The sequence below is a fragment of the Coturnix japonica genome, chromosome 3 (assembly GCF_001577835.2).
Source record: "Coturnix japonica isolate 7356 chromosome 3, Coturnix japonica 2.1, whole genome shotgun sequence".
Taxonomy (NCBI): Eukaryota; Metazoa; Chordata; class Aves; order Galliformes; family Phasianidae; genus Coturnix; species Coturnix japonica.
The window spans coordinates 36,209,431-36,234,725 of NC_029518.1; the positions used below are offsets into that span (position 1 = coordinate 36,209,431).

General features: G+C 42.1%; 2 protein-coding genes and 1 long non-coding RNA gene across 3 annotated transcripts in view; 2 read left to right on the forward strand and 1 right to left on the reverse strand.

Annotated features, from left to right (window-relative positions):
• The window catches only part of GALNT2 (polypeptide N-acetylgalactosaminyltransferase 2), an 85,379-nt gene extending 76,071 nt beyond the window's left edge, over positions 1 to 9,308 (forward strand). The window contains exons 12-16 of the mRNA XM_015857914.1: positions 60 to 152; positions 336 to 419; positions 2,012 to 2,138; positions 4,905 to 5,024; positions 6,348 to 9,308. Of these exons, the coding sequence (XP_015713400.1) occupies positions 60 to 152; positions 336 to 419; positions 2,012 to 2,138; positions 4,905 to 5,024; positions 6,348 to 6,503 (580 nt within the window). The 3' untranslated portion in view covers positions 6,504 to 9,308. The remainder of the gene's footprint in view (positions 1 to 59; positions 153 to 335; positions 420 to 2,011; positions 2,139 to 4,904; positions 5,025 to 6,347) is intronic.
• Positions 9,309 to 9,822: 514 nt separating this feature from the next.
• LOC116653107 lies at positions 9,823 to 23,739 on the forward strand. The gene is made up of 2 exons (XR_004306469.1): positions 9,823 to 10,456; positions 16,327 to 23,739. It is a non-coding gene; the product is annotated as an uncharacterized LOC116653107 (long non-coding RNA).
• PGBD5 (piggyBac transposable element derived 5) overlaps positions 21,149 to 25,295 on the reverse strand; it is a 56,309-nt gene continuing 52,162 nt past the window's right edge. Inside the window, exon 7 of the mRNA XM_015857913.2 lies at positions 21,149 to 24,660. Within this exon, the coding sequence (XP_015713399.1) occupies positions 24,465 to 24,660 (196 nt within the window). The 3' untranslated portion in view covers positions 21,149 to 24,464. The remainder of the gene's footprint in view (positions 24,661 to 25,295) is intronic.

Below are 25,295 nucleotides of genomic sequence, written 5' to 3' on the forward strand. Positions count from 1 at the left end.
TTTAATTGCAGTTGGGGGAAAATATAACTTTTTTTTTCTTTTCATATGATTGTCCCTAGAAATACACGCAGGGCAGCAGAAGTCTGGATGGATGAGTACAAGAATTTCTATTATGCAGCAGTGCCTTCAGCCAGGAATGTACCTTATGGCAAGTAAGTCACAATTACTTCTTCCTCCTCCTTCAAAAAACAGTGGCTTCTGAGGTGTAAGTAGTGATGACACTTATCTCCTTAAGATGTAGATCCTCTGAGAAACCTGGGTTTTGTTTATATTCATTAATGCATACAAATACGGCATCCAGACCTTGAAAATCATTCTTCATTTCCCCTTTCTAGTATTCAAAGCCGAATGGAACTCAGAAAAAGACTCAGCTGTAAACCCTTCAAGTGGTATCTTGAAAATGTTTATCCTGAGTTACGGTGAGTTTCATCTGAATCGGGGATGATGTGGAGTTTTGGTTTGTCTTCTGAAATCACTGGTTTATCTTTCCCCTCTCTTGGAAGTAAAATATAATTGTGGCTTTATTTGCTTTTGATATTGTTTTGTTCTAATTCCTAAAAATCCATTTTATTTAGGTGGTCTTCTTTTCCACTTACATGGAATTGCAGCTGTAGTTGCAGTATTTCAGAGAACAGCATCCAAAGCCCTGGACTCATTTGAGCCTGAAGCTGGTCTTCTACATTGGCTTTTTTTGCTTGAGGGTGCATTGTTCTCTATCCTGTTGTCTTCCCTTTTGGAGTTTTGCCTTCACCAAGGCATATGACTAGCTGAGTGAGAAAGTGCTTACAGCACTGACATAATACATGATAGAAAGGGATAATTTTTGCTGTAGAATGCATTCCAACTGATGAAAAATCCTCAAAGAAGCATTTTTAGCACTTCTTAAATGATAAGATTTGTGTTCAGTAATTTGTTAGTAGGTATGTCTATTGGGTCACAAAATCACAGTGTCTTGAGTTAAAAGGGATGTGAAAGACCTTCTAGTTCCAACCCTGCTGCTTTGGTATCTGACTCTGTAAGCTACTTTGTCTTCTGTTGACATAATATTGGTTGCACAATCGTGAGATACTGTGTGTGTGATTCATAGGAATACTTGCTGAGGACACTGCGTCAATGAAGTTGTGTTGTTAGTAATGGAATACAGGCTTGGAATGCAAGAGCATCAGCCATTTCAGCCTTGATATATGTTGTACAAAACCACATGTGCTAAAGAGTCTCATGAACCAGGGTAGTGCTGAGGAGGAAAGTTATTCTGTATTTCTCTTATTAAAAGTGCCAGAGGGTATTTATTTATGTTTAATTTATCAGAAGAAATATGGCTTGCAATTTTTCTTGGGAAATATGCTACAATAAGCATTACTGGGGTGTAATGTTATCTTATACTGTGTCACCTCCCTTGTGCTCATTCTGCTGGGTTGAATTATTATGTTCTTATTATAGTCAAGTTTTAAAAGGAGTTTGTGTGCCCTTGCTTTTCTGTTTAATATGAACTTATGGTCTTTCTGCCCTACAAGGGTACTCTGAATGTGTTTGCCCATGTTCTTCCAGACTATATGAATTTCACTTTATTTGCAACTGTTTAAAAATAAGTATGAGTAAAACACTTTTTTTTTTTTCTCCTTCAACCCCAATTACTAACATTTCAGTAAAAAGCAGTTTGGGACAAAAGTAGAACATTTCTGATGGCTTGCCTGGAAAAAAAACAAGGTTTGCTTATCTGAACTGATAGCATGAAGATATGAGTGACCTCAAATAATGATGTTGTCACCTTTAATTTGGTCGTTATGCTGAGTTTGTAGGTTCATCCTTGTTTCCTATTTTTGTCCTAAGCTTGCAGGTTTGTGTTTGATCAGTTACTGATCAGAAATTTGTCTTCTATCTTCAAAAGATGATTGGAATTTCCAAAGAGTAGTTATCACTCATATCTCTCATCTTAAAAATACTTGGTGAGGAGCTAAAAGAAATATCAAAGATAAACTGATTGAGGTAGATATTTCTGGTTTTATTTTAGGGTACCTGATCATCAGGATATAGCTTTTGGGGCTTTGCAGCAGGGTACCAATTGCCTTGATACGTTGGGCCATTTTGCAGATGGTGTTGTTGGAGTTTATGAATGTCATAATGCCGGAGGAAACCAGGTCTGTATGATTTTTGTTTGTTTTTTTCCCCAACATATGTGGTCTTAGTATTTAAAAATAAATTGAAACTAACTCAACCATTTACTGTGTGATGGCGATAGCTATGCAAACTCAGATGAACAAATCACTTATTTAGGCAGTNTTTCTCCCTCAAAGGCAGTTTTGCATTTTCAGGGTTAGAATCTGAGCAGAGAGGTTTGTTCAGTACAATCAGGTTACCTTCTCCTTTTTGTCTATTAGTATTTATTTTTATTCTAGAGGCCAGTAATCTTTCCCAGGAGTTTTAGGCTTTCATAAAAAACTTTAATCCGTTAATTGGTACATTTGATTTTGGAGGAAGTTTTCCTAAGCAAAGATATGGATTGTTGAGCATGTGGCCTAAGGTCAGCAAAATCAGAAGAGCGCTTTACTGTGATGCCGTATTAAGTAATTTCCAGTTTGTGGTAGTGGCATGTAAAAAAAGGCTCAGATTTCTGTTCAGCTCTTCCAGAAAACAGAGGTGTCTAAACTTTGTCTCCTATTTGCTCCCAGTAAAGGCAGTGTTCCAACAAAATGTATCTGATCCTACTTTTACTTGGAAATATGTCACATCTGTAGATGGCGACATTATTGTAAAGAACCTAATTATGCAGTTATTGACAAAGTATGTGCGTATGTACTCACTGTTTTGTGTGGTTACTAAACATTTCAGAATGAACGTGATTATAAATGTAATAAATTTAAAGCTAATAATCAAATGTACATGTTAAATCAGAAGCCTGACCAACTGCAGATCTACTATTGAAAGAATGATTGTATCAGGATTTTATGCTCTGATTTAGATTAGAAGGGGAAAACCCTATAATCAGATAAAGCCTAACATAAGTAAGTTATTTCAGGCAGTGTATGATGTTGATTTGAATTGCCATTGTACATCTGAGATGTGTCTTCCATATCATTAAAGGGAATATAATTGGGAAGGCATTTTATCTTTCTGAAAATGAATGTGTCTTCAGAACAGCACAGGGTTTTATTTTATTGTATTTTTTCAGAAGAAAGGATAACTGTGCCAAAGAATTGCCTTGGTGCAGAAGTTTTGGTATTTTCTGGTTATCCTGTATATTCTTTATAGATACGTGCAGGCTTCGTTCAGTCCTTCTATCGTCCAAATCTGAAGCACCTGTACATTCTGTTTTACACTATGAAGGGCCTTCACATAGATATTTCCAGCTGCAGAGCCTGGAAGTTGTGTGAAGCTGTAGCTTTTGCTTTTAGATGAGCTGGTGGCTGGTTTGTCTGGGCCTCTTCGTGTCTTCTTATGGAAGGATAAGGATGTAAAAATCGGTATCTTCAAGGCTTTGACTTCCTTTTGCAGCCATGCCTGCTGCCCTGGGCAGCCCATTCCATGCCCACCGCCTGCTGGTGCAGAACCTTTTCCTAGTATCCAGTCTGAATGTAGTGAAAAAAAAGATGCACTGAGAGCAAAAGGAAAAGCTTTCAGCTTTTTGTTTTGGAAGGCAAAAAAAGGGATATGCAGATTTGTTTTTCTTTTTTGTTTTGCATAGTCAGTTGTTATTATTTTAGTGGTTGCATAATATGGTGTCCATCTAATGATGTGCTACCGGGCTCGCTTCCTGTACGATGGTGATTACTGGTAATCACATTGGAGAGAAGTTCTAATTGTTTCCTGAGCATCTGCTCTCAAAGGAATTTAATCACTGTTAAATCTACTGGGTTTAAGTGATCGTGCAAGCTGAACATCAGTTACAGTACCAGAAAATAAGCTGAAAAATTGGATGGGACTAGGCATCTAATTTCTTTCTGAAACTCTCACTGCTTACAAAATAACACTAAATATAGCCAGACTTGAGCTAGTATATCTAGGTTCTTGTGTTACACAACCCTGATTCCTTTGAGCTCACTGGAGTGAAGTTAATTTTTCCTTTTTAAGTAGCAATGAGTAAGAGTTAGACAGTGTGGATCTAGTGAGAAAGGAGATAAACTTCTTTTCTCAAGGGATAATGAGACACACAGAGACCAATCTGGATCCTGGATACCAAACTTTAGGGTGACAGGCGTGCAGTCTGAACATTAGGGCAGGATCAGGTAGGAGGACACTGAGGTAAAACCAGCTGGGCAGTGGTGCGTACAGAACAGCTTTTCTTTGCTCATCATTTAAGAAACTGCTTGCTTATATGCATTTAAAGAAAATTCTATTGTACACTTCAGGATGAAAGTCTCATTCTCCCGTTATCTCTGAGCTTGGCTGCCTTGTGTTCTGCTTTCTGGTGACCTCTATCATTAGGAACTGTTTTCCCTAACGACACGCGTGCATTACCTAGTGTGTGGATAGGGTGACTGGTGGCATTGCAGACCAAGCTTGCTTTTTTTCATATATGTAATGCAAAAGTTATGTATAACCTACATAGCTATAGGTAGATACATAAAAAATGTAGCTTATTAGATAACTTGCCTTAAAGGCTGACCCTAAACTTGCGGAACTGTGACTTCCCGTTGTACCTCAATAAAGACAGTAGAGGGAGCAGTCAGCCAGCCCAGCCTGGCGTCAATTTGGGGCCACTGGATAAATGAAATTACTGTTTGAAATGTACCATTTTTCTCATCCCCTTCTCTGTCGGAAAACAATAAATTGTTCTAATGCTCTTACTGAGCCATTCACAGGAGTTTAACCTGTGTTATGGATGCAGACATGGCAGGTGCACCTCGTGCATAGCTAAGTATGACTGGTTTTGTATACTGCTCTTATATTTTACTTCCTTTTCCTAGGAGTGGGCCTTAACAAAGGACAAGTCGGTGAAACATATGGATTTGTGCCTTACTGTTGTGGACAGAGCGCCTGGTTCACTAATAAAACTTCAGGGCTGCAGGGAGAATGACAGCAGACAGGTCAGTATGTCCTGAGTGCACTCTATGGATAGTGGGAAAACAAGGGTTGTGAGTGAGAGCGCAAGAGCCCACACTGGTGTCTGTATTCTGTTCTAAAGACTGTACTCTTTGCTCTGCATCATTCTTTGCATACATAAAATTTGGATACGCGACATCCTGCAGAGCAGCAAGAATAATCTTGTATATTGACCTTTCCTTTTTATAAACCAGTGACAATCGTAGAATAACGTATAGAGCTGTTATCTCCAAATTGGCCTGATATAAAGGCTTCACCCAGCAGCACTGATGTGTGGCAGTCTTCAACCATCTCGTCCATTTTCTGAAATAAAATATGTGTTTCATGATGTGTATTTGAAAGGCCTTCAGCGAAGTTTGAAGATAATGTAGTCGGTCTCAGGAGGGTGGGTTAGCTTTCCTTTCTTCTTTTCAGCCGTGACCTGTTTATAACAGTACTAGACTCCATTGCTAGGCTCCTTATTAATGCAGCAGTGCTACTTCATCCATCCCCCACGCCTGAGGAAAATCGTGTTTGCAGACTTATATCATCTTTTTGTTGTTGTCAGTTGTCATGTAACTGATCTGTTTCTGCTAAGTCATCGGTTCTGATTTTTTTTTGTTCCCTTCCTTGTTTCCGTATTTCAGTATTTGCAAATATTTGCCTAAGATGTTGATGTCTTGATGAAGAAAAATCATTCTTGCCGCTTTTCAGATAAAGAAACCAAGGAGGTGATATTTTCCTGATAAGGCTTAAAGGCAGAATTCAAAGGAAATACAGCAGAAAGTCTTTTCACATCTTATGTTTTGTATTTACTCTGCCTGTCCTTGGCATCACCTTGGGCAACAGTGCTTCTGGCAGCACAGACCAACCAGTTGGTGTCTTTGTAACTGAAAGGCATCTGGCTGATTTCTAGATTCCTCCAAGCTCACCTTTGGTGACTGTACTTCTCATTTCTTTATGTTCTGAACTGTAGTAGTAGTGGTGATATTGTGGATGGGTTCTGTGACTTACTTTCTTCCTCAAACTGAAGGCATTGGAAAGTCAAATATGGTGTGACAGCATATTTGAGAAGTGCTGAAGCAGAGGAAAATGGTTTGGTGTATTCTATATCTCGTGCAGTGCATTAGCTGAAAGAAAGGTTGCTTTGGCAAGGCTTTCTATAATGTACATACCCTTAATCAAGGATTGTCTAAGCTGCATTACTGCAGTATACGCATCTCTCCTAAGCACAAGCCAGGAAAGCACATGAAGATTTCAATTTATGGGATATAGAATGCAAATTTTTCTTTATTTTTAAGGCTTAATAACTTTATTCTCTCTTCCAGAAATGGGAACAAATTGAAAGCAACTCTAAACTGAGGCACGTTGGCAGCAACCTCTGTCTAGACAGCCGAAACGCCAAAAATGGTGGTCTCACTGTTGAGATTTGCAGTCCTTCCTTATCACAACAGTGGAAATTCACACTTAATCTGCAGCAGTAGAACTTATGAGCAAAAATGCTGTTTCAACTCATAGACATCGGGCAAAGTTTTGATTGAATTACTGATGTATTTCTTAAAACTTTCCACGGAACTTATATACCTCAGTATTCCATCTTTATCTGAAAGTAGGAGAGTGCTGAAGCGGACGCCAGGGAACCGGTGGACTCGGAGCACTGCAAAGATTTCACTGAGCTTGGCTGCAGCACAGCTCCTTCTCGGTGTGAAGACTTTAACAGTTCCTTTCTGTCTTCAGTTACGTACTTGCACAGCAGATAACTTTAACTCTAGGAACAACCGATGTATGATAGCAAACGGATCTTGAAAAACGCCTGTGGGGAACAGGGTCTGGGAGGGAGGGTGGGAAAATTGCCAGGAGAAGGTCATTTGAAATCTCCATTTACATAGAAATGCATTGTTTGTTGTTTCCAAAAACAGAAGTGTCATTTTGAACGTTTTTTGTTGGTTTTTGTTTTATTTTTTTTTTCCTGTGTGTACTTGGTAATTTGAATATGAACTTTTCTATGATGGACTCTAAATATAAATATATAAAACATATATATTGCCAGCTCCCAATGATTTATATCAATTTTCATCGCCCTATAATTATCAACGAAGTCGTTGACGTATGTTTAACCAGAAATTGGATCGGAATGCTAGGAGAGTGAATCTTAATGAAGGTGTGGATTTTGTGCTGCCGAGTATGATGTCCGTGCTAACACTGGATGCTTTTGCTTTGCAAACTGGATCTACTTCTTGAAGCTTCACCCTCACTGGAGATCATGAAACTCAGGAGGAGAAAGAAAATAGCAGAATAAGCCAATGCATCTGCACAGATGATTGCTCGGATTGTTTCTTCCAGCTTGGAAATTCATTACATGTGCTCTGGATATCGTTAATCTTGTACTTGATATTTGTGTTGATGATTTCTGTAACATTATGTCCTGAAATATTCCTCTTCATTACCAGATTGTACAAACGGTGCAGATCTTGCACAGATGCAGCCATGTGGGTTCAGCACAATGTTATTCTGGGCCTTCATCACAAAAAATTCCCTCGTCTCAAACTCCCCTTGAGTTCTGAGAGTAAAATGGAAGGGGGCGTCACTGTTGACAGCACGAGGTCTGAATTTTGATTTGCAAGGATGAGCAGTTAGGTAATATCTCTGAATTGCACTTACTTAATTTATAGGCCTGCTACTGGGGAATTTTCTTGCTTTCATTTGTTTCGTTTCATTATACGGGGCTTTTGGGTGGATTCAGGTTCGGCTCTGGGAATCAGTCTGGATACCAGCAGATCCTATGTGGTGTTTTTCACCATAGAGCCCATGAGTTTTACAGCTTCAATTCAGCTGATGTCATTTTTATATTAAAACAACACTGTCAAAGTTAAATCAACTTTGACCTGTACTTTCTTATGTTTGCATAGACTATGTACTTTTTTTTTAAATTAAAATAAATAAATGCTTGAATGACCTTTTAAAATGAAAAGTGAGTAGTTTCAGCACTGATAAGTGACACAGCATTTGTGGGAGGTGAAAAAAAGAAATAGTGCAGGCATGCAGTGCCAGGAAGTGGTTTTGGTAAGATATGGATCTTGGGGAGAAATGTAAGTGTTGGTTGCAAGGAGATGAAAAGCATCTGCTGTACTGTACAACTCCAGTACAGTCCCCTTTCTTTATTTCTGGAGGTAGAGTAGCTCCTTATTCTTCTGCTTCCTTTGGCTGCATCTATACGTTAGGTATAGGGGTGGTATCTGGTCAAAATGGCTCTAATTATGTCAGTGTGCCACAAATATCTTGTGTCTCTGAAGCTATGACCTGCAAGTATCTGCGTAACTTTTGGATGTAGACATTAAATCCAACTTCTCTCATCCATCTGACTTTTTGTTTTTTAATATGTGGGTAATTAATGTTTTTTTCTTTCTTTTTTTTGGTTGTTAACAGTCTATTTTGTCCAAATCTAGCCTGTTTTAGAGGCCATGCAGGAGGTAAACTAGTTTCCATCTTTTTGTCTCTCCCCACCTGTAGCCTTTTAACCTAGCTGAGAACTTGAAGAACATGACTCATAACATAGAAGTAGGTTTCTGATTATTCAGGAGAATAAAAGCTGAAATGTGGGCTCAGCAGCAAACCAGTTCTTGAAGTTTTGGGGAAGCAGAATTTAGGAGAAAGCACTCGGCTTCTACCATGGTTATTTCCACTTGTAACTTCGATCATAGTAAACAGTGCTCAACTGAGATCAGAAGTTGCAGCTCTGAGCATTGACCTCTTAAGTCTGAGGTAGAATTGGAAGGGGAAAAAAAAAATCTGTATTCCACCTCTTAAGTCTTTAATGCCAACTGGTATCATATAAAGTAGGAATCTTTTCACTAACTCCCCGTGGATGCTGTGCATAGGGGCTTTAGTAGAGGAGCTGTATGTTAAAAGACAGCGTTACTTTTCTTTGAGAGAACAGACAGAAGAAGTGTTATCCTTTTGTTATGTTTACATGACGGTGTGCCAAAGGTAATGACTGTGATTTTAAAATGCTTAAAAGATTTTAGGAAATCGGCCCATGCGAAAGGTAAATTAAGAGCCCTCGAAGCAAATTGTGTTGGAGTCTTCTGAGAACTTTTCTTACCGTCTTCAGAGCGAGAATGGTGATATTGTTTGTTTTGCAGATTTTCAAAACTTAGTTTGGAAACTGTTTTTTGTTTTTCAGTTGGTTTAAAAAGTCTGCTGTACAGAGCTTGTACTTTGTTCATTTTATAGATGGAAACCATCCTTGAAAAATTGTTTAACTTAAATAAAGAAGAATGCTTTATAGACGTTTGTGTGGTGGTTGATGCAATTAAGCAAAACCAAAGGATCTGCCTGAAGCTTGGTTGGTTTGTAATTGTTCCTGTTATAAAAGCGCGTGTACATGAATGTGTATTTGTATTTAAGAAAAGAGAATCTGTATTTAATATGATAGCTTTGAGGAAATCCTTATTTTCAAAGCTGTTTTCCATTGGGTGAGTTTACTCTGGCAATAGTTACCTGAAAATACGTGGTTAAGGCACGTCCCCTACCATGACCCAGTTAGATCTGATCTTCTCCAGACTAATGCTGTCCCTGTTTCCACTTCCAGAAAGTGCTGTTCCAAGCACGGCAGGGCTTGCTTCAGCCTGGTTGGACTTAAGGAAGATGATTGCAACAATGGCTCTTGTAGTTGATTGGCGTGCCTGTCCTCATCTGCTCACACCGTGAAGTGTACCCAAAGAAGGGCAGCAAAGATGGTGAGGGGTCTTATGGGGAGTGGCTGAGAGATCTGGGATTATTTAATCTGGAGAAGAAGAGACTCAGGGGAGACCTTATTGCTCTCTACAACTCCCTGAAAGGAAGCTGTGGTGAGGTGGAGGTCAGCCTTTTCTCCCGGGTAACAATGATAGGATGAGAGGTAACAGCCTCAAGTTGAGACGGTAGAGGTTTGGGTTGGATATTAATTAAAATTTATTCTCTGGGATAGTGGTGAGGCATTGGCACAGGCTGCCCAGGGAGACAGTGCAGTCACCACCCCTAGATGTGTTCAAGAACCGTGTGGATGTGGCACTGAGGGATGTGGTTAGTGGGCATGGTGGGGATGGGCTGACAGTCGGACTAAATGATCTTAAAGGTATTCTCCGATCTTAATGATTCTGTGATTCTACATTTCTCTCTGTGCTTAATCAGAGATTTCTTCTTTTGTATGCTGGGTGGTAATTCAGGTGTCTGTGGTGGTCTTGAAGCAAGATCTGAAATGTGGTCAGAAACAAAACTAAAAAAGACTCCTTTATAAAAAAGAATTTTTCCTCACAGGTGTAGTTTAGAGAGCTTTCAAATGAAGTGTCACAATGGCCCAATTGCTTTAATTGTACCAACGGGGGAGGATTTTTGCCTATCAAGCTGTATGGAAGGAAAGGAGAATTGTTTGGTGTAAGCTCTCTGCGTGCTGGAGGTAGGTGACTGGTTGGCACCTCTGAGAAAGTTTAAATGAAACCTAAATTGAATTTTCTATCAAGAAAATAGACCACTGATTAATATTTATGGTTGGAGAAAATAAAATTGCCCTGTCAAACTACAGTAAACAGAAGAAAACATCTTGTATTTACAGATTGTATTTGAGAATTCAAATGAGGGTTCTCCATCTTAAATGCCTTTTGACACCTCTGAGCTGACAGGTAATGCTAAGAAGCAGTTATGGTTCTGAGGGTAGTACCTTTGCAATCTAATCCAGTGATAAATGCGGAAGTCTGTCTCATGTCTCTGTAGAGCCTTAAGCTTTTTCTGTGGGTGCTTTTCCTAGTAAGTTGCTTAATGTAAGAATATGAACTGTCCAGCAATTTCTGCGTTTCTTCTGACTAAAACGTCATTGTTTCCTTTGCCTTATTTCCAAATATATATCAAAGTTTCTCATCTGCTGTAACTTCCTGTCTGGAATGTCAGGTCATGCTTTTTCACCTGTCTGTATGCATGGATTTTCTGTTTGCCTATCACTGTGCTCACAGGCAGATATTTATACCGTTTTTACAAGGGGACGTTACATCTTTTTTTCTTCATGTTTAAATAAAGTGTATTTTAAATACATGATTTTCAAGGGGATCCCTGACTGTATGTAGCTGCCCTGTCCTTGGAGGTGTTCAAGACCAGGTTGGACGGGGCCCTGGGCAACCTGATCTAGTAAATGTGTATGTTTGGTGGCCCTGCCAGGCAGGGGGGTTGGAGCTTCATGATCCTTGAGGTCCTTTCCAACCTTGGTCATTCTGTGATCTGTGAGAGATTATAATGCTAAACCGCTTGAGATAAGGGTGGTTGTCTTAGTTGAGGTGGATCCTGTAAATTGCTGTCCAAATCCTGCCTGAAATAGGACAGCCATAACCTTAGTTAATTTTAAGTTACATTTTTATATGTGGATAAAGTCTACACTGCTCTACTTGTATTTATATTAAACATAGATATGCTATAGATTAGCGTGATCCAGTTGCATGCATCGCTCTCATCCAAACTGAACTACAGTGAAATATTTCATACCAATAATTACAGACTGCTCTAACGAGAGGCTTATTCCTGTACAGAATGACTTCAAGTGAATAGAAGCCACTAAAAAATACAGTCTGGGATAATAGGCTGTGATTACAGAATGAGCAGAAATGTTGGAGTTGTATCTCTTGTTAGACTGCACATTTTATTTACAACTTATCATCCAGCAGCTATTTTAAGCTCTGCCAGTAATCAAGCTGAAAAATTGGGAATTAAGTCAGTGCACAGATGTTCTCTCTGTACGCCCCTCCAAGAGGTTGTTGGATGAATGGGTGCAAAATACCCTTTGAACTGGATTTGATTTCTTGCATAGAGAGCAATAATATGCTCCCCTGCTGCAGGAAGAGGGGCCTGTTTGATTTCAGTTGGTTATTTCTACCCAGCAGATGCATGACGTTGTTTTAATTAAAAGAGATCTTGAAGTAGGAAACACCTATGTTTACTGCCATGCTCACGTTATTTAAAGGAAACGAGGGTCCAAGTTTCTTCTGTCTGCACCCAAACTACTCCGTTGTATTGGAGCTTCTGGAGTCTGATCCTGTCATCTCTCAGCTCATGCCCTTACAGGCAGAGCCCAGCAGCAAACAGGCTTTGCAGGTCATGATGTTTTGCTCCAGCTGCTGTTCTCTGTGCAGATGGAGGGGTGATGAGGAATGACTGTCCTCCTGCTCCAGCAGAAGTAGAATTAGATCCTTACAGCTGTTACCTGTCAGATGCCCACCAATGCTGACCACTCATGTTGTACTTTGGAATTGGTAATAGAGACAGAGGGTTTTAGTGTGTTCTGAGAAGCTCTGAATCAATGATACTAAGGGGATGGCAGAACTTCCTTGACTTCCAGAAATCCAGCACAGTGGTATAAATCAATGTTCCACCTTCAGGCAATAGGGCAGGTTTGTGTGTGCATGTGCAAGCAATAACCAAAATGCTATTGTGTCACAGCTGGACAAATGTGTGGATGCACAGAGAGCAGCATGTGAGTGCATCTCCAGGAACGGGCAGGGTGGCTGTGCTGATCGAACAGAGGAATAAGAACTGAGCAGCTGGTATCTAACGTGCTCTGTAGAGCATCCCATCTCCAGCTCTTGTTTCACATAGCTTTCTTTTGCCACAGTTTACCTGCAAAGTCATCTGTTTAACATCATGCATAAAATGCGAGAGAGGGAAGGCAGCATTTTCAATAGCATCTTGGGTAGACAGTATCTTTGACATTCAGGTGTCTCCTCATTGCACAGTCCCAGAGGATCGGTTTCTGAAGAAAACAAAGTTTTATGGACTACTGAAAACATGCCATGGAATTTTCCACTAGCATGAATGCAATGATCTTTGCTGTGCATCTGAATTTGGACCTTTATCAGCAGTGCTTGGAGAGAGGCTTGTATGCATTTCTCGATATCCTTACCTGGAACAAAAAGGGAGTCTTGGCTGAAGATAGGTTAGTGGTAGGATAGGATGAGAGGTAATGGCTTTAAATTGTGCCAGAGGAAGTTCATGTTGGATATTAGGGAAAATTTCTTCTCAGAAAGATTGGTGAGGCTCAGGAATGGGCTGCAAGGGGAGGTGGTGGGGCAAAATTAGAGCTAATTTCACAGGGTGACACAGGGATGTGTCCAAGCCCAGGTGAAAGCTGACTGCTGGGCCCCCCGAGGCAGCTCGCTGTGCTCTGACTGTGCCTGAACCTTTGGCCCCTCTCACGGGGAGGACTTTGTTGTGCCCAGGCAGCTCAGCTCTCTGAGTCAGCGCCTGGAGCACGAGCTTCCTGAGGAAAGCCAGAGATGGCAGCAGGACAAGTTCCCTGCTGCTTCCCGTGTTCCGGTTTCCTCCTCTTGGCAGAACAGAATTTGATTTTTCTCACCACGATTATGGGCTGCGAAGAACAGCTCTTAAATTAGCCCTGAGGAGGTGGAAAGGTAGAAGCGAGCTCACCACGGGGAGCTGGGTTTGACGCATGCACCAGGCACACGTTCTACCTGACCTGACTGATGAGCTGTGCTGCATGCAGGCTCCTCTCCTTGGTTTGTTTTTGTTGTTTTAATTAACTTCTGGCCTCTGTGCCAAATGCTTGTCCTGTATCTTTCCAGCTGCTGCTGTGCAGTTAGTGGCGATCCTCAGCCAGATCCCAGCTCAGGTGGCACGGCTCCATTTTGGGAGCACCCCATGGATCTCAAGGCCTGTGTGAAGGCACACAGCAGCCAGCACTTGCCAGATGTCTCCTGGGGACCCAGACAGGGCTGATGAGCTGAGCCTGTGTGCAGACAAGGGGCTGATAAGGGCCTGGTACGTGAGGTGGTACTCTGATGCCCCCCCCTGCACCGGGTAGAGACTGGGCCTTCCTCAGCAGAGCTCTGGTATTGCTCCGGAGGGAGAGATGCCCTCTGGGGTGCTTCAGCCTTTGTGCAGGGCCACACAGCACAGCAACAGCAGCAAATCAGTGTTGGTTTTTGTTAACGAAATGAGAAACTGGGTTAAGTACCTCAGGCAATGCAGTCCCAGGGGCTGCTGTGAGGCTGTCGTTGCCGGAGAGCCTGTCAGCTGCAAAAGGGCACTGCTGCCTTGAAACAACCAACCTAACAACATTATAAATAAATCCTTGTTACTAGAAAATAAATGGCAAGGTAAAAATTCTGTTCTAGTTTTCTTCCTTTGGGGGCAGCAACAGAGCAATTTGGCTATTCTTTGCAGAGGCCAAAAGTAGCAAAAGGGATAGGCAACAGTCAGGGCATGTAGGAGAGTTGCACAAGCAATAGAAAGCTGGTGCTGGCTCCTGCTGCATCCTCTGAGGTGCCTACATTCAGGATGGACGCAGTTCCTCCAGGACAAGTTGAGGGCAGGTGTACTTTATGCAATGTGAAAGCAGCTTCTAAAACTACTGTAGTGCACAACGGCTTGAAACTGACTGCTGTCACCACAGTCAAGAGAGAGTGCTGCTGGATATGTGCGACATGTAACTAACTGCCTGGTAGCTGCTTACTGTGCTAGCCCTGACCCTAAAGGGAATATGAAGGTTTAGTGACTGGTCTGAGTCCAACTGGAGTGCCTTTCAGATGCATCAGAGATGCTTTTGTCCAGCTCCTGGCTACAGCAACACATTTTCTTGATTAAAAGTGCTAGAGCCTCTCATATTTTAATCTGTTTGTTGAACCTGACTTGCAGTTATTTAATGGCTCTGGCTGTGGGTCACCATCTGTATTTGATTTAGAAAATGCTTGATGTTATCTGTTGTCTGCAAGGATAGTAACTGTGGGTTTCTGCTGTGAGTGGCATCTTTGAAAGTGCTTTTTTGAGCAGAGCCCTGTCTGCCCTACATTAATAGTAGAATAGGAATTGGGATGTCAAGTGACGATGCATGTACAGGTACATTAATTCCTGTTTGACTTTATCTCCAGCAGTTTGTGTTAAAAGGCTTTAGGGTATAGACAAACTAACAGGCAACGCACCTCTCCAGCTTGTGAAATTATTCTGGCATGGCTGGCTGCAGATGTTGCAGCAAATTAAAGGAAGGTTTCCCACCTCCCTGTATTCCCTCACAGACAGAGTGTTATTTGGAAACTCTGTCTGGCTGCTGGAAGCTTGACAACTTTTTCTTGTTATTTATTTTAAATATTGTGTTTCTGTCTAAAAGAGATCAGTGTTTTCCTTCACTCTTTCCTCAAATGACAATGACATGCTGTGATTCTGCCTTGTTCTTCTTGGCCAGTTCCAATCTGGCAGAAGGAATATCTAACTCTTCATTTAAGCTTGAAATCCAGCCCCCCAAGAATTGAAAATATAAATGAGAAAAATTGTGAAGGTAGGGATGCTGGAATACACTGGGGCAAAGATAGGCAGAGGTGCCCCCATAAGGGCCCTCCTGTGTTGGAACTGTTTTTTTTCATGCTGACCCCAGGGTCTCACATCACTGAGCTCCTCAATTTTCATCACCCTTTTCCTTTCTTAAACCCTCATTGCCAAAGATGAAACTGTTGCTGGCTGTGCATCTGTCCTGCTCTGTAATCAGAGGAAACCAGAACATGGAGATGGGCTGTGCAGAACGGGGATGACTTTGCTTTGTAGGGGTCTGATGAGATGCAGTTCATTAATGCATGTCAAGTGATTTTCTGAGCCTTGGATGAAGGGGCTGTAGCGGTGCCTGGGCAATATGCAATGCCTGTGACTTGGCACCTCTTTCACTCTGCATCTCTCTGGGGATACAGGGGCAAGTTGAGCAGGGTATTAGAAAGCACTGCAAAATGGAATGCTAAGTTTGGCTTAATTAAGAAAGACTATGTTGCTGGAATTACTAATTGCAAATTCCGCTGAGAATAATTTAATGGGAGATTGAGTTACTGCAAGGCCTTGGCCTGATCTGAATGGGTGCCATTGTTTTAAGTGACAGCGCTGAGGTTACACATGTGTATGTGTCTCGGTGTTAATCAGATCCTGGGTTTCATAATTCCACAAATTAAATTCCCTGTGTCATTCAATTAGCGTGCTGAAGATGACTCGTGCTGCTGCTCGCGGCTCCGATGACAGCCTGATTACACACAGCGTCAGCTCAGGTCACGGCGCATCCAGGGACCGGTGAGCACAGTGCTGGGAGCACTTCTACCACAAGAGCTGCTGAGCACACCAGACTCTCTTCCCCTTCCCTTATTGATAGTAGGGGGAACAACTTGAGAAAAACAGCCACATAATAGAGGCTGGGTCCATGGTGATGTTAAGTAGCTAAGGTCAAGGCATGCACTGCCAGTTGCCTTTGGTCATGTTCTACGTTCACTAAAAATCCGTATTTTTCTTTGGACAATTTAGATGCAAACTAAACTTCTTCCCATGGAAAATACTGGTTGCTTGGAAGAAATGCACCATGAGCAAGCTGAAAGGTACAGCAGGCACCTGATACATCCCAGCAAGAGGTGAGTGCTGAGCCACACACACTAGACAGCCTGGTCCTTGTGGGGGACACAGGCACATGGCATGGGGGAAATCTCATCTTCAGTTGCTAGCAAAGAGATACTGTGGCCTCACTGAAGTTTTCTCTTGCATGGTTTCTGCTTCCTTTGTGGATTGGGGTATCAACCATGTGATGTGCGTTTAGCTTTTTCTGCAAGTGCCACACACTTGGCATGTGGGTGATGGTTCCAGTGGGTACTACTGGTGGTGCAGATAAAGATTGGCAAGGCAGGGTCACAGCAGCAAGAGGCAATGCCCAGGGTGTTGAGGGCAGCAGGGCCGCTCCCTTTCTGTGTGCAGCCTGTGCTGGGGGCCTGGGGCTCTGTCTACACTCAGTTCTTTCAGAAGAACATGTATTTGTACTCAGTGTCTGGGTAAAGGTGTCAGGTTTTCAGTCTATAACAGTCTGAGAGTGAGGATGCGTAATTTATCTGTGGGTATTTTCCCCAGGTCCTTTCACCTACACAAATTGCCAAAGCTATTCTAGAAAAGAACGAGGCAGAAAAGCAATGGGTAATATATTCTGACTGTATTTCAAAGTTGCTGATTGTAAACAAACATCGTTGAAGAAATAAATTCACATGACAAGATATCAGAGTGATACTATAAATCCATTTTGTTATTGTTGCCACACTTCACATTTTGTTTTTGGAACTCAGAATTTAGCTCATGGTGTACAAAACTTGTAAAAATTTATTGCAAGCGTGCCTTTGTGTAGAACAAAACTGGTGTCACAAAAGTAGTTCCCTGTCCCCATGCAGAAACACAGCTGTGGATGGCTCTGCGAAGAGCTCACACACATGCATTTCCCCGAAAGACGTGGCTGTTAGAAAACTGCTCGGAGAAATGAAAAAAGGAAAGAAAGCGATTGCAGCGTATGCTTCACCTCTGGAATTTACATCTGCAGCAGAAATCTCTGGAATTGTTAGGAATATGGACCTTTGCAACAGAATTGCGATCGCTGATGTGAGCGCAGCCCGAAGGAGCTGTTTTGAAAGCGTTCTGACCGCTGAGGCCAACCTTTGCGTTTGGTGCAGTTGCCGCAATAGATGGAACGTCGCTTTAACATTTTAAATAGAAATTAGAATGAGATGGGGATGGGGAGATTCCTTTTCCAGAATTCCCATTGCTCCCATCTCTTCCTACAGCACCCCCTCAGCCTCCCTCCCTCACACTCCTTGCTCTGTGACTACCGATGTGCACAGTGTAAGCAAAGGCGTGGAGTGGCTGTGCAGAGTGGTCGTATCAAACATCAGCCTTTTCTTTTGGACTCAGGGCAGCAGGGGAAGGGGAGTGCACATGCTGACAGATAAGTTAGAAGGGATCACCTGGCTCCTCTCTGCATGCCCACCTCTTCTATTCCCTCTGCCTCTTCATTGCACTAATTAGCCTCACCTGTGGCAAAAATCTTTGGTTGCCCCTGATCTCTCTTCAGAACACAGGGTGAAGTTATTTTTAACTTCTGTACTGAAATGCCAGGCAAACATTTGGCTTATAAACAGAGGAAAAATCCAGGCTGCGAAAGTAAGTGTGAGACCTGTAATTTGTTTTCTATCAACTGAGTAACTTGGTTTCACAAAGAGATGCAAACAGTTCAACACGCTTTGCACACACCTTGGCACAGATTAATTGAAGAAAAAGGACTACATCGTGACTTTGACACCGAGAGGGTTGAGGCTCTGGACAGATGAACCTACAGTGTACTGGGCTCTTCTTCATTGTTTCTAGGTTTTTTTGGTAATAAGTGAAATTGAGCGCTCTGTTTGAAATCCAGAGCATTCTTTAATTCTTGAAGAGTAGAAGTATTTGCAGGCTTTTTGATTCTAATGAACAGAGATGTTTGGGCACTCATTTTGCCTCTCTCTGCTTATCCTATTGGATCCTGAATGTCCCAGCCCTACAGCACGGTGCCATGGTCCCTTCCCATTAGGTTCTCCATCCAGATTCCCCAAGCGTTCCAGGATTGTTGCAGTTACATCAAATGAGCACTTTTGCAGAGTAATGTTTTCACGGATAGAATTTTTGCATTACACATGGCGTGGACCACTTTGACATCTAATGCTAGCAGTCATTACTTCAGAAGAGTGATACAAAAGGGATTTACCACGTAAGGCCTTTCAGTGATACCTAACAGCTGCTCACCAGCCCTATCAGACTGGTAAGTATGAAGGGTTTAAATAAAAGGTGAGGGGGAAAAAAAAAAGAGAGAAAGGAAAAAGAAAACCAAACCACTGACAAGAAAAACAAAACGTAATATCTTGGACAGTGCTGAGAGCTGTCACAGCCATTCCAATGGGAGCAGTGGGGAGGTGATGCCGAAATCTCTTGGGCCCACGTGAAACCTGGTGGGGCAGCACTAATGGGGCAAAACAGGAACACCTTCACAGTGACTAAATGACTAAATTTAGCAATTACTAAAGGCTTCAGAAACGATACCCTGTTCCATCTGTGATTTTCAGAATGTCAGGAAGGATCAGTTGAAGCAATACTACAGAAGGAAATGGAAAGGCCAACTCTGTGTTGTCACTTCTTCTAGGTGGTGAACTGACCAAGAGCTGGGGGCATGATTGAGATGAGCTCCAAAGGCATTGTTGGCCAGGGAAGTCCTTCAGGGCTAAATTGTGGAAGAATTTAGAGTTTTTGTGTGGAAGCGTGGATATTTCTCAGCTGTTCCCCAACAGTGAAATGACCACATAAGGGCCGTTCCAGTTTGAGTTCGTGATGCTTCTGGAAAGCAAGGCAGGTTTGGGAAGAGCCTTTACAAGAGGAAATATATACTGAGTAGCATTGGCAACAGGCTTACAGCCGAGATGGATTCTTGCTCTGTGCAAAATAGCCTAGTTAATATGAAGGCCAAATACATAAATGTTTTGAAGCTGAAGTTTCTCACCTTTCAAAACATTAGGAACGTTTTTTTGACACTTACATGCTTTTCTCAACCGGACTGAGATGTATTCATGTTTAACAGACAATCTCACACCAATCATAGCAATCAGAAATTGCTGTGGTAAATTCCACAGCAGGGATGGATGGAAGACTTTGTACTTTCCTCAAGACTGCCTCAGTAATTATTTCTCTGAATTTTGCACTGATGTCTGGTCTACAGCAGAGCTTTGGATTCTGTGTTTATTTCCCTGCTTCCTGCTCCCCTTGCAGGTTGGGCTGCTCTGTTTTATTGAGCTTTCTCTTACCTTCAGCACAATTTGGTTTTGACTCATATAGGCCTATATATACAAAGAACTAGTGCTGTGCTCCCACAGCTCTTGCTGCAGAGCAGGATGATGTCTGTCCTGCTCCCAGTTTTAGTCTGGAAAAGCAGATCTGACAAAGAATGAAGTTGCTGAAAATGCAGAACATGGACTTAATCAGCAAGAGTGCAAGCCCTGTTTTACAGTTTCATCACGCATTTATCTCTGCTGTGCCTCACTGATTATGAAGGGGAAAGCTCCTATAAGAAGGGATAATGGTGTCTGATGACTACCGCCGTCGTAAGAGCACTTTCCAAGAGGTAGGCACACAGAGCTATCACTGCAGCATAAACCTCTGCTCATCACTGAAATCAGCCACAGGGCCAGTGGATACCGAGACATGCAAGACACAAAGCCGGTCGAGGACTTACCCACCAGCTCAAGGCAGTCTGCTAAATGCTAGAAGGAAAAATATATATATATCCCTTCAGCAAAAATAAAAAGCCACAACCACAGAAGCACAGCTGAAGGTGATGAAAGGGCTTGGAGTTGCTCTCTTTCATGCCAGTCTGGAAATGGGTAAATGTATTTTTCTGAAGAAAACAAAGTTGTACCCTATTAGTGGCACTGGGATGTCACTGTAAATGAAGAAGAGCTGGGGCCAGAGAAAAGAAGTTGAAAACAGCAAAGAGGTGACTTTAAATTGTGCCATAGTGTCAAGTGCACAAATGGGCTGAAGTAAAAAATGGCAGAGTTTCTGCAAGCCCTTGGAGCGTTTTTCAACTAAGACAACAGCAGTGGAAACCGTTTCATGGTGGCTTCTGAGCTCTTGTCATATTGTTATATTATGCACTAGGAAAGAAATGCTTTCCAAGTATGGATCGTGGCAGGACAGAGATTTCTCGAAAGAAGCACTGTGCATAGAAGGTGGTCAGTATGTCTCACTGATGGTCTTCGTACTCTGGAACAGAGTTTGCATACCATACTTAAATCATGTTCAGAAGTCCATGCGAATTAACATTCAGTTCAGCAGGAGAGACACGAGCCTTCCTGCTCCCGCGTCTACTTCAGCTTCAAACCCTCTTTCCTAGAAAAATGTACAGAAGTTCCTCTGCGACCTGGTTGGCATTTCAACTGTATTTAGCCACTGCTGTAAGAGACCTTAAGAGACCTTCTCACCTGAAAGGTCTCTTACCCAGATTGTCTCAAGGATACAAAAAAAACCAAGACAGAAAAACGTGGTGTCATTTCACAAGCCGTTGCACAATTAACATACACGCGCACAGTACAACTAGCATCCTTGCACTACTTTGAGACTAAACCATTTTTTTTCCCCTTTACCTAGGGAGAAGCTTTAGTGTTACAGGTAGGTGGGAAAACCAAATCTGAGTCAGCCAGTTTGCAGTAAAGGAAATGCTACAGATTCTAAGCTGCGAGAAGCAAACTTTTACTTTATAATCTCATTCAATTTCTTCCTTAATTACTTTGCTGTTTTTTGTTTTGTTTTTAATAGTAACTTAAAGAAAGTGCAAGATGCTTTTTCAACAAGGAGAAATCCTAACTTCCCTCAACCCTATCCACTCCAAGTCAGCAGATGGAGGAGATAAGGTGGAACAGTTATCCGTGGGTATAAACTATGCTTTGGTGGGTTCTGCTTGTTGGCTTTCAGAGCCAAAATTCAAACATTTTGTACATATAAATATATATAAATATTTTTGCTTACTTATGGAATGTTTGTGCATGCTTTGGGCACCAGTTCAAAATGATGAAAGATGATTAAGGCTAAGAAAATGAAATTCATTGCAAAGCTATAATTTTGTTTAAATTTTTCTCCTTTGCAAAAGGAGACTAAAGCATCTTCCCTGTAATAGTCAGCCACTGTGTAATCCCCCATCAACACCAATTCTAGGGAAAACTACTCAGGACCCAGTCCCTGAGGCAAAAAGCGAGGACCTCGTCATTTTAGCTCAAGTAATCCACATAATTAACAACGTAAATTAGTAGAAAAACTCAATGTTCCAAAGCCTTGGACCTACTGACACCTGAAAAAGAAAAGGCATTTTCTAAATGGGAAGGCATAGATCCAGGCCTTCAAGCATACACGGAAATGATGTAACAATTTGCAAAGAGCTCCAGCTCTAGCTGAAGGGGCTTAGGACATAGCTGGAGAGTGCTGCGCTTGCTCCTCGGACACACAAAGCAGCTCCTAGGAAGCCCTGCCAGCCTCTCTGTTGCTGCTGGGGGCATCAGCATCTTGCAAATGCTCTGGTCTAGCAGGGGAATGAAAGGAAGCTGGGCTCACAGCAGCTACTGTTCATGCAACATTTGACCTGCAGAGTTCCTGCCACACCTTTCCCTTATGATCCTAACTCTGACTGCCATATAAACTTACAGGGCATAATGGAGTTGTCACCATGCATCCTGTCACAATGAAAGCTGGCATTGCCTGAGCAAAGAGCTTGCAACAATAACGCTGTTTGCCTTCAGGTATCTCTGTGGAGTCTCTTAAGAAATGGAAACTGAGGGCTGGACGTTTGTTTTCTATGTTTTGTGTTAGCCTCACCCCCGCCAGGATATTAAGACTGGAAAGACCCAGCCACGCCACACATTCAGTCTGCAGAAGGATCATCTCCATTCCCTGCTGGGACAAGGAGATTTGAACTCATCCTCAGGGTCCTCCATAGCCCAGCATTACCAAGGACTTACAGTGGTACAAACCCTCCCCTTCCTCTTGAGCCTCTGAGGCTTCCAGTTGTAACCTACACAGTTGTAACCTCCACTATTCTCTTTTCCAGGATGGAGATGCTGTGGACTGAGAAGTGAAAACAGGCGCTTAATAAACCTGCAGTTTGTCACTCATCTTGAGGCTGGCAGGCAGAGCAGGACAGGTGGGGTAGTTTCCAGGTTGTACTGCAAGCAGAACCACCGAAGTGTTGGCTGTCCCTTTACTTTCCCTGCAACCAGGTGAGATCTGTCTAAGCTTACTCCAAAAATCAAGGTGTTGGTGGAAACAGAAAGCTGTCAGTGCATGGATTCTCTTTGGGCCAGTCAGTGATTTACCAGCCCCTGCTGATTTGCACATTGGGCATTTGCAGTGCTCTGGCATCTCTGATGGTCACAGCAATTGAAATCAGAGAGCTCTGAAATTCATGTTCATGACCCTTTATATAAACTGGTGAGGTTTATACTGATCATTACATCAATCGATTGCTCCATTCCTCTTAAATCAGCCCAAGTCATTCTTTCGTAAAACTTCTCAGGAAATGCTAAGCTTGGAGACCAAAAATCAGTCGGTCCCTAAAGCAATGTGGTTTATGTCCTGTAGGTTAATACAATCCTGTCTGTTTCCATCACTGCTAACCTTTAGAATACAGAAGGGTTTTTTGGTGATTGAGTTCTGGACTGAAATCAATAACGTGTAGAGAGCAGGGCAGTATTTCACCTCCATATCAATTCTCTCCTGTTTCAGCCAAGTTTCCCTCTCTCTCCACTGCTTCCCAAAGCTTTACTGCCTTCAGATTCCACCAACGCCAAACTGCAGCCACTCAGCCACAGGCACCAGCATGTGACAATGCTTGTCCTCTACAGTGTGACTCAGACCAGGTGAACTCATTGGGCTTGCTCTGTTTTAGTGATGTTTAACTTCTGTCTGTAACTGGACTTCTTTCTTTTTGCAAAACACAACACTATGTTATTTTGACAAACAAGTAATCTGCTTAATTACAGCTACTGCAACAAGCCCTTTGTTCTAGTGAGAAGAATTCCTACAGAACATCCCGCAGTGATAATGCGAAACACACAGCTATTTGTGGATTATTTTCTTCCTGCCAACTGTGTGCCAAAATGAAGTTCCAAAATGGACTGAAAAGCCTTGACACTTATGAAAGGAAATTAAACAAATTGTTTTTGTTATCCACTTAACAGTCCATTAGGTTAGACTTTAAAGCAACATACAAGACAGCTGAAATCAAGAAAAAATATGACTTATGTTCTTATTTCTGACCTGTATACCAACTGTGGCAGTTGAGATGTGAGGCAGTAGTAATTCACTCACTGTTCATGTATAAAATGTTTCATCTTAGTTTAAAAAAAATGAATCTATCATGTTTTTCTATTTTAAATGTACTCATGTATTTGGTTTCTTCTAATCTTGCTGTGTTCTATGGGGGATCAAATTGCCTTATGCTTTGGAAAGAAAAAAGAGAAAGAAAATAGTCTTGACCAATTCTCAGTTCCTGGCTGCCTGCCTTAAAGTTTTTGTTTGTCAACATGCCTATATGGGGTTCATGTCTTGGAACTGCTTCTTTTAGCACACTGTGAGGACAGCAGCGATTCCTACAAGGTGGTTGGCACTCTCAACCACAGCCCACGGTACAGACTTAACACTACTTGTACCAGAATTGAGTAACTCCAAATAAGGTACAGAGTTCTATGCAATGCCCACCTGGGCCTGCTGAGCTATCTCAGCTCGTGGCAAGCACTGAGCCCAAGCAGGACTTCACAAGATGACCCTGTTTAATGAATAGCATTGAGAGACAACTAATTTAAGTTCATTTCTGGTGTACAGATACCCACAGGGCATTCGCATATGCAATTCTGTGTCAGCGTTTCTTGTGGCACTTTCTGCGGAACGTTTACACATCCAGCTGCTACTAGGAACAAAGTTTCCACCTCTCTAGTGGCATCACTTGGTGTTTTTGGATAAGGACAGCACTGGTGGTGTCAGAAGTTCCTTCCTTTGCTGTTCCAGGTGTGGTATTTTCTTCCGCTTACCTTCTACCTCTTGCCTATGCCACCAAGAACATTACATCAATGGGAGGGTGAGGTGTCTTCCAAGCCCAGAAGCTCCTTTACAAGTCTTTCACCAAACTGTGCGCGGCTATACCTCGTCACGTGGTAGGCCTCTGACATTTTGTAGAGGATGTAGGCATTGTTTATAGCAATGCTGATGGCAAACCAGAATACTTGCTGCCAGGTCTTGTTCGGCTTGTGGGAAATAAAATACCTACGAAGCCAAGAGAAAAGGCAACAAACAAATAAATGAACAGTATTCAGCCATCACTTTCATCTGAAAGGCAAGAAATAACCCTAGGAGAGGATTATGCAAAATGGAAGCAGGACCAGTACTTACTGCCAAGTGCAAGTATGATCTTCAAGAATTCTGTACTTTGTATTTGAAATCATTTACAGTTAGTTTCCTGTCTCTTTCTATTAGAAATAAAACTTAGCGGCATTCACCTCTGCACACAGCAAAAAAAACTGATGCTATACTCCTAGAGCTTGCATGTGATAAACGCCCAAGTGCTGGAAGCCACTGGTCTAAATCCCTTAAGACTGTAACTAAAAGAAAAGACTCAGGCCTGTTAGAATCATAGAATTACCCAGGTTGGAAAAGGCCTTAAAGATCATCAAGTCCAACCACAGCTTAACCATAGTACCCTAACTCTAACAACCTTCTGCTAAATCATATCCCTGAGCACCACATCCAAACAGCTCTTAAACACATCCAGGGATGGCGATTCAACCACCTCCCTGGGCAGCCTATTCCAGTACCTAACTACCCTTTCTGTAAAGAAGTGTTTCCTAAAGTCCAACCTAAACTTACCTTGGCACAACTTGAGGCCATTTCCCCTCTTCCTG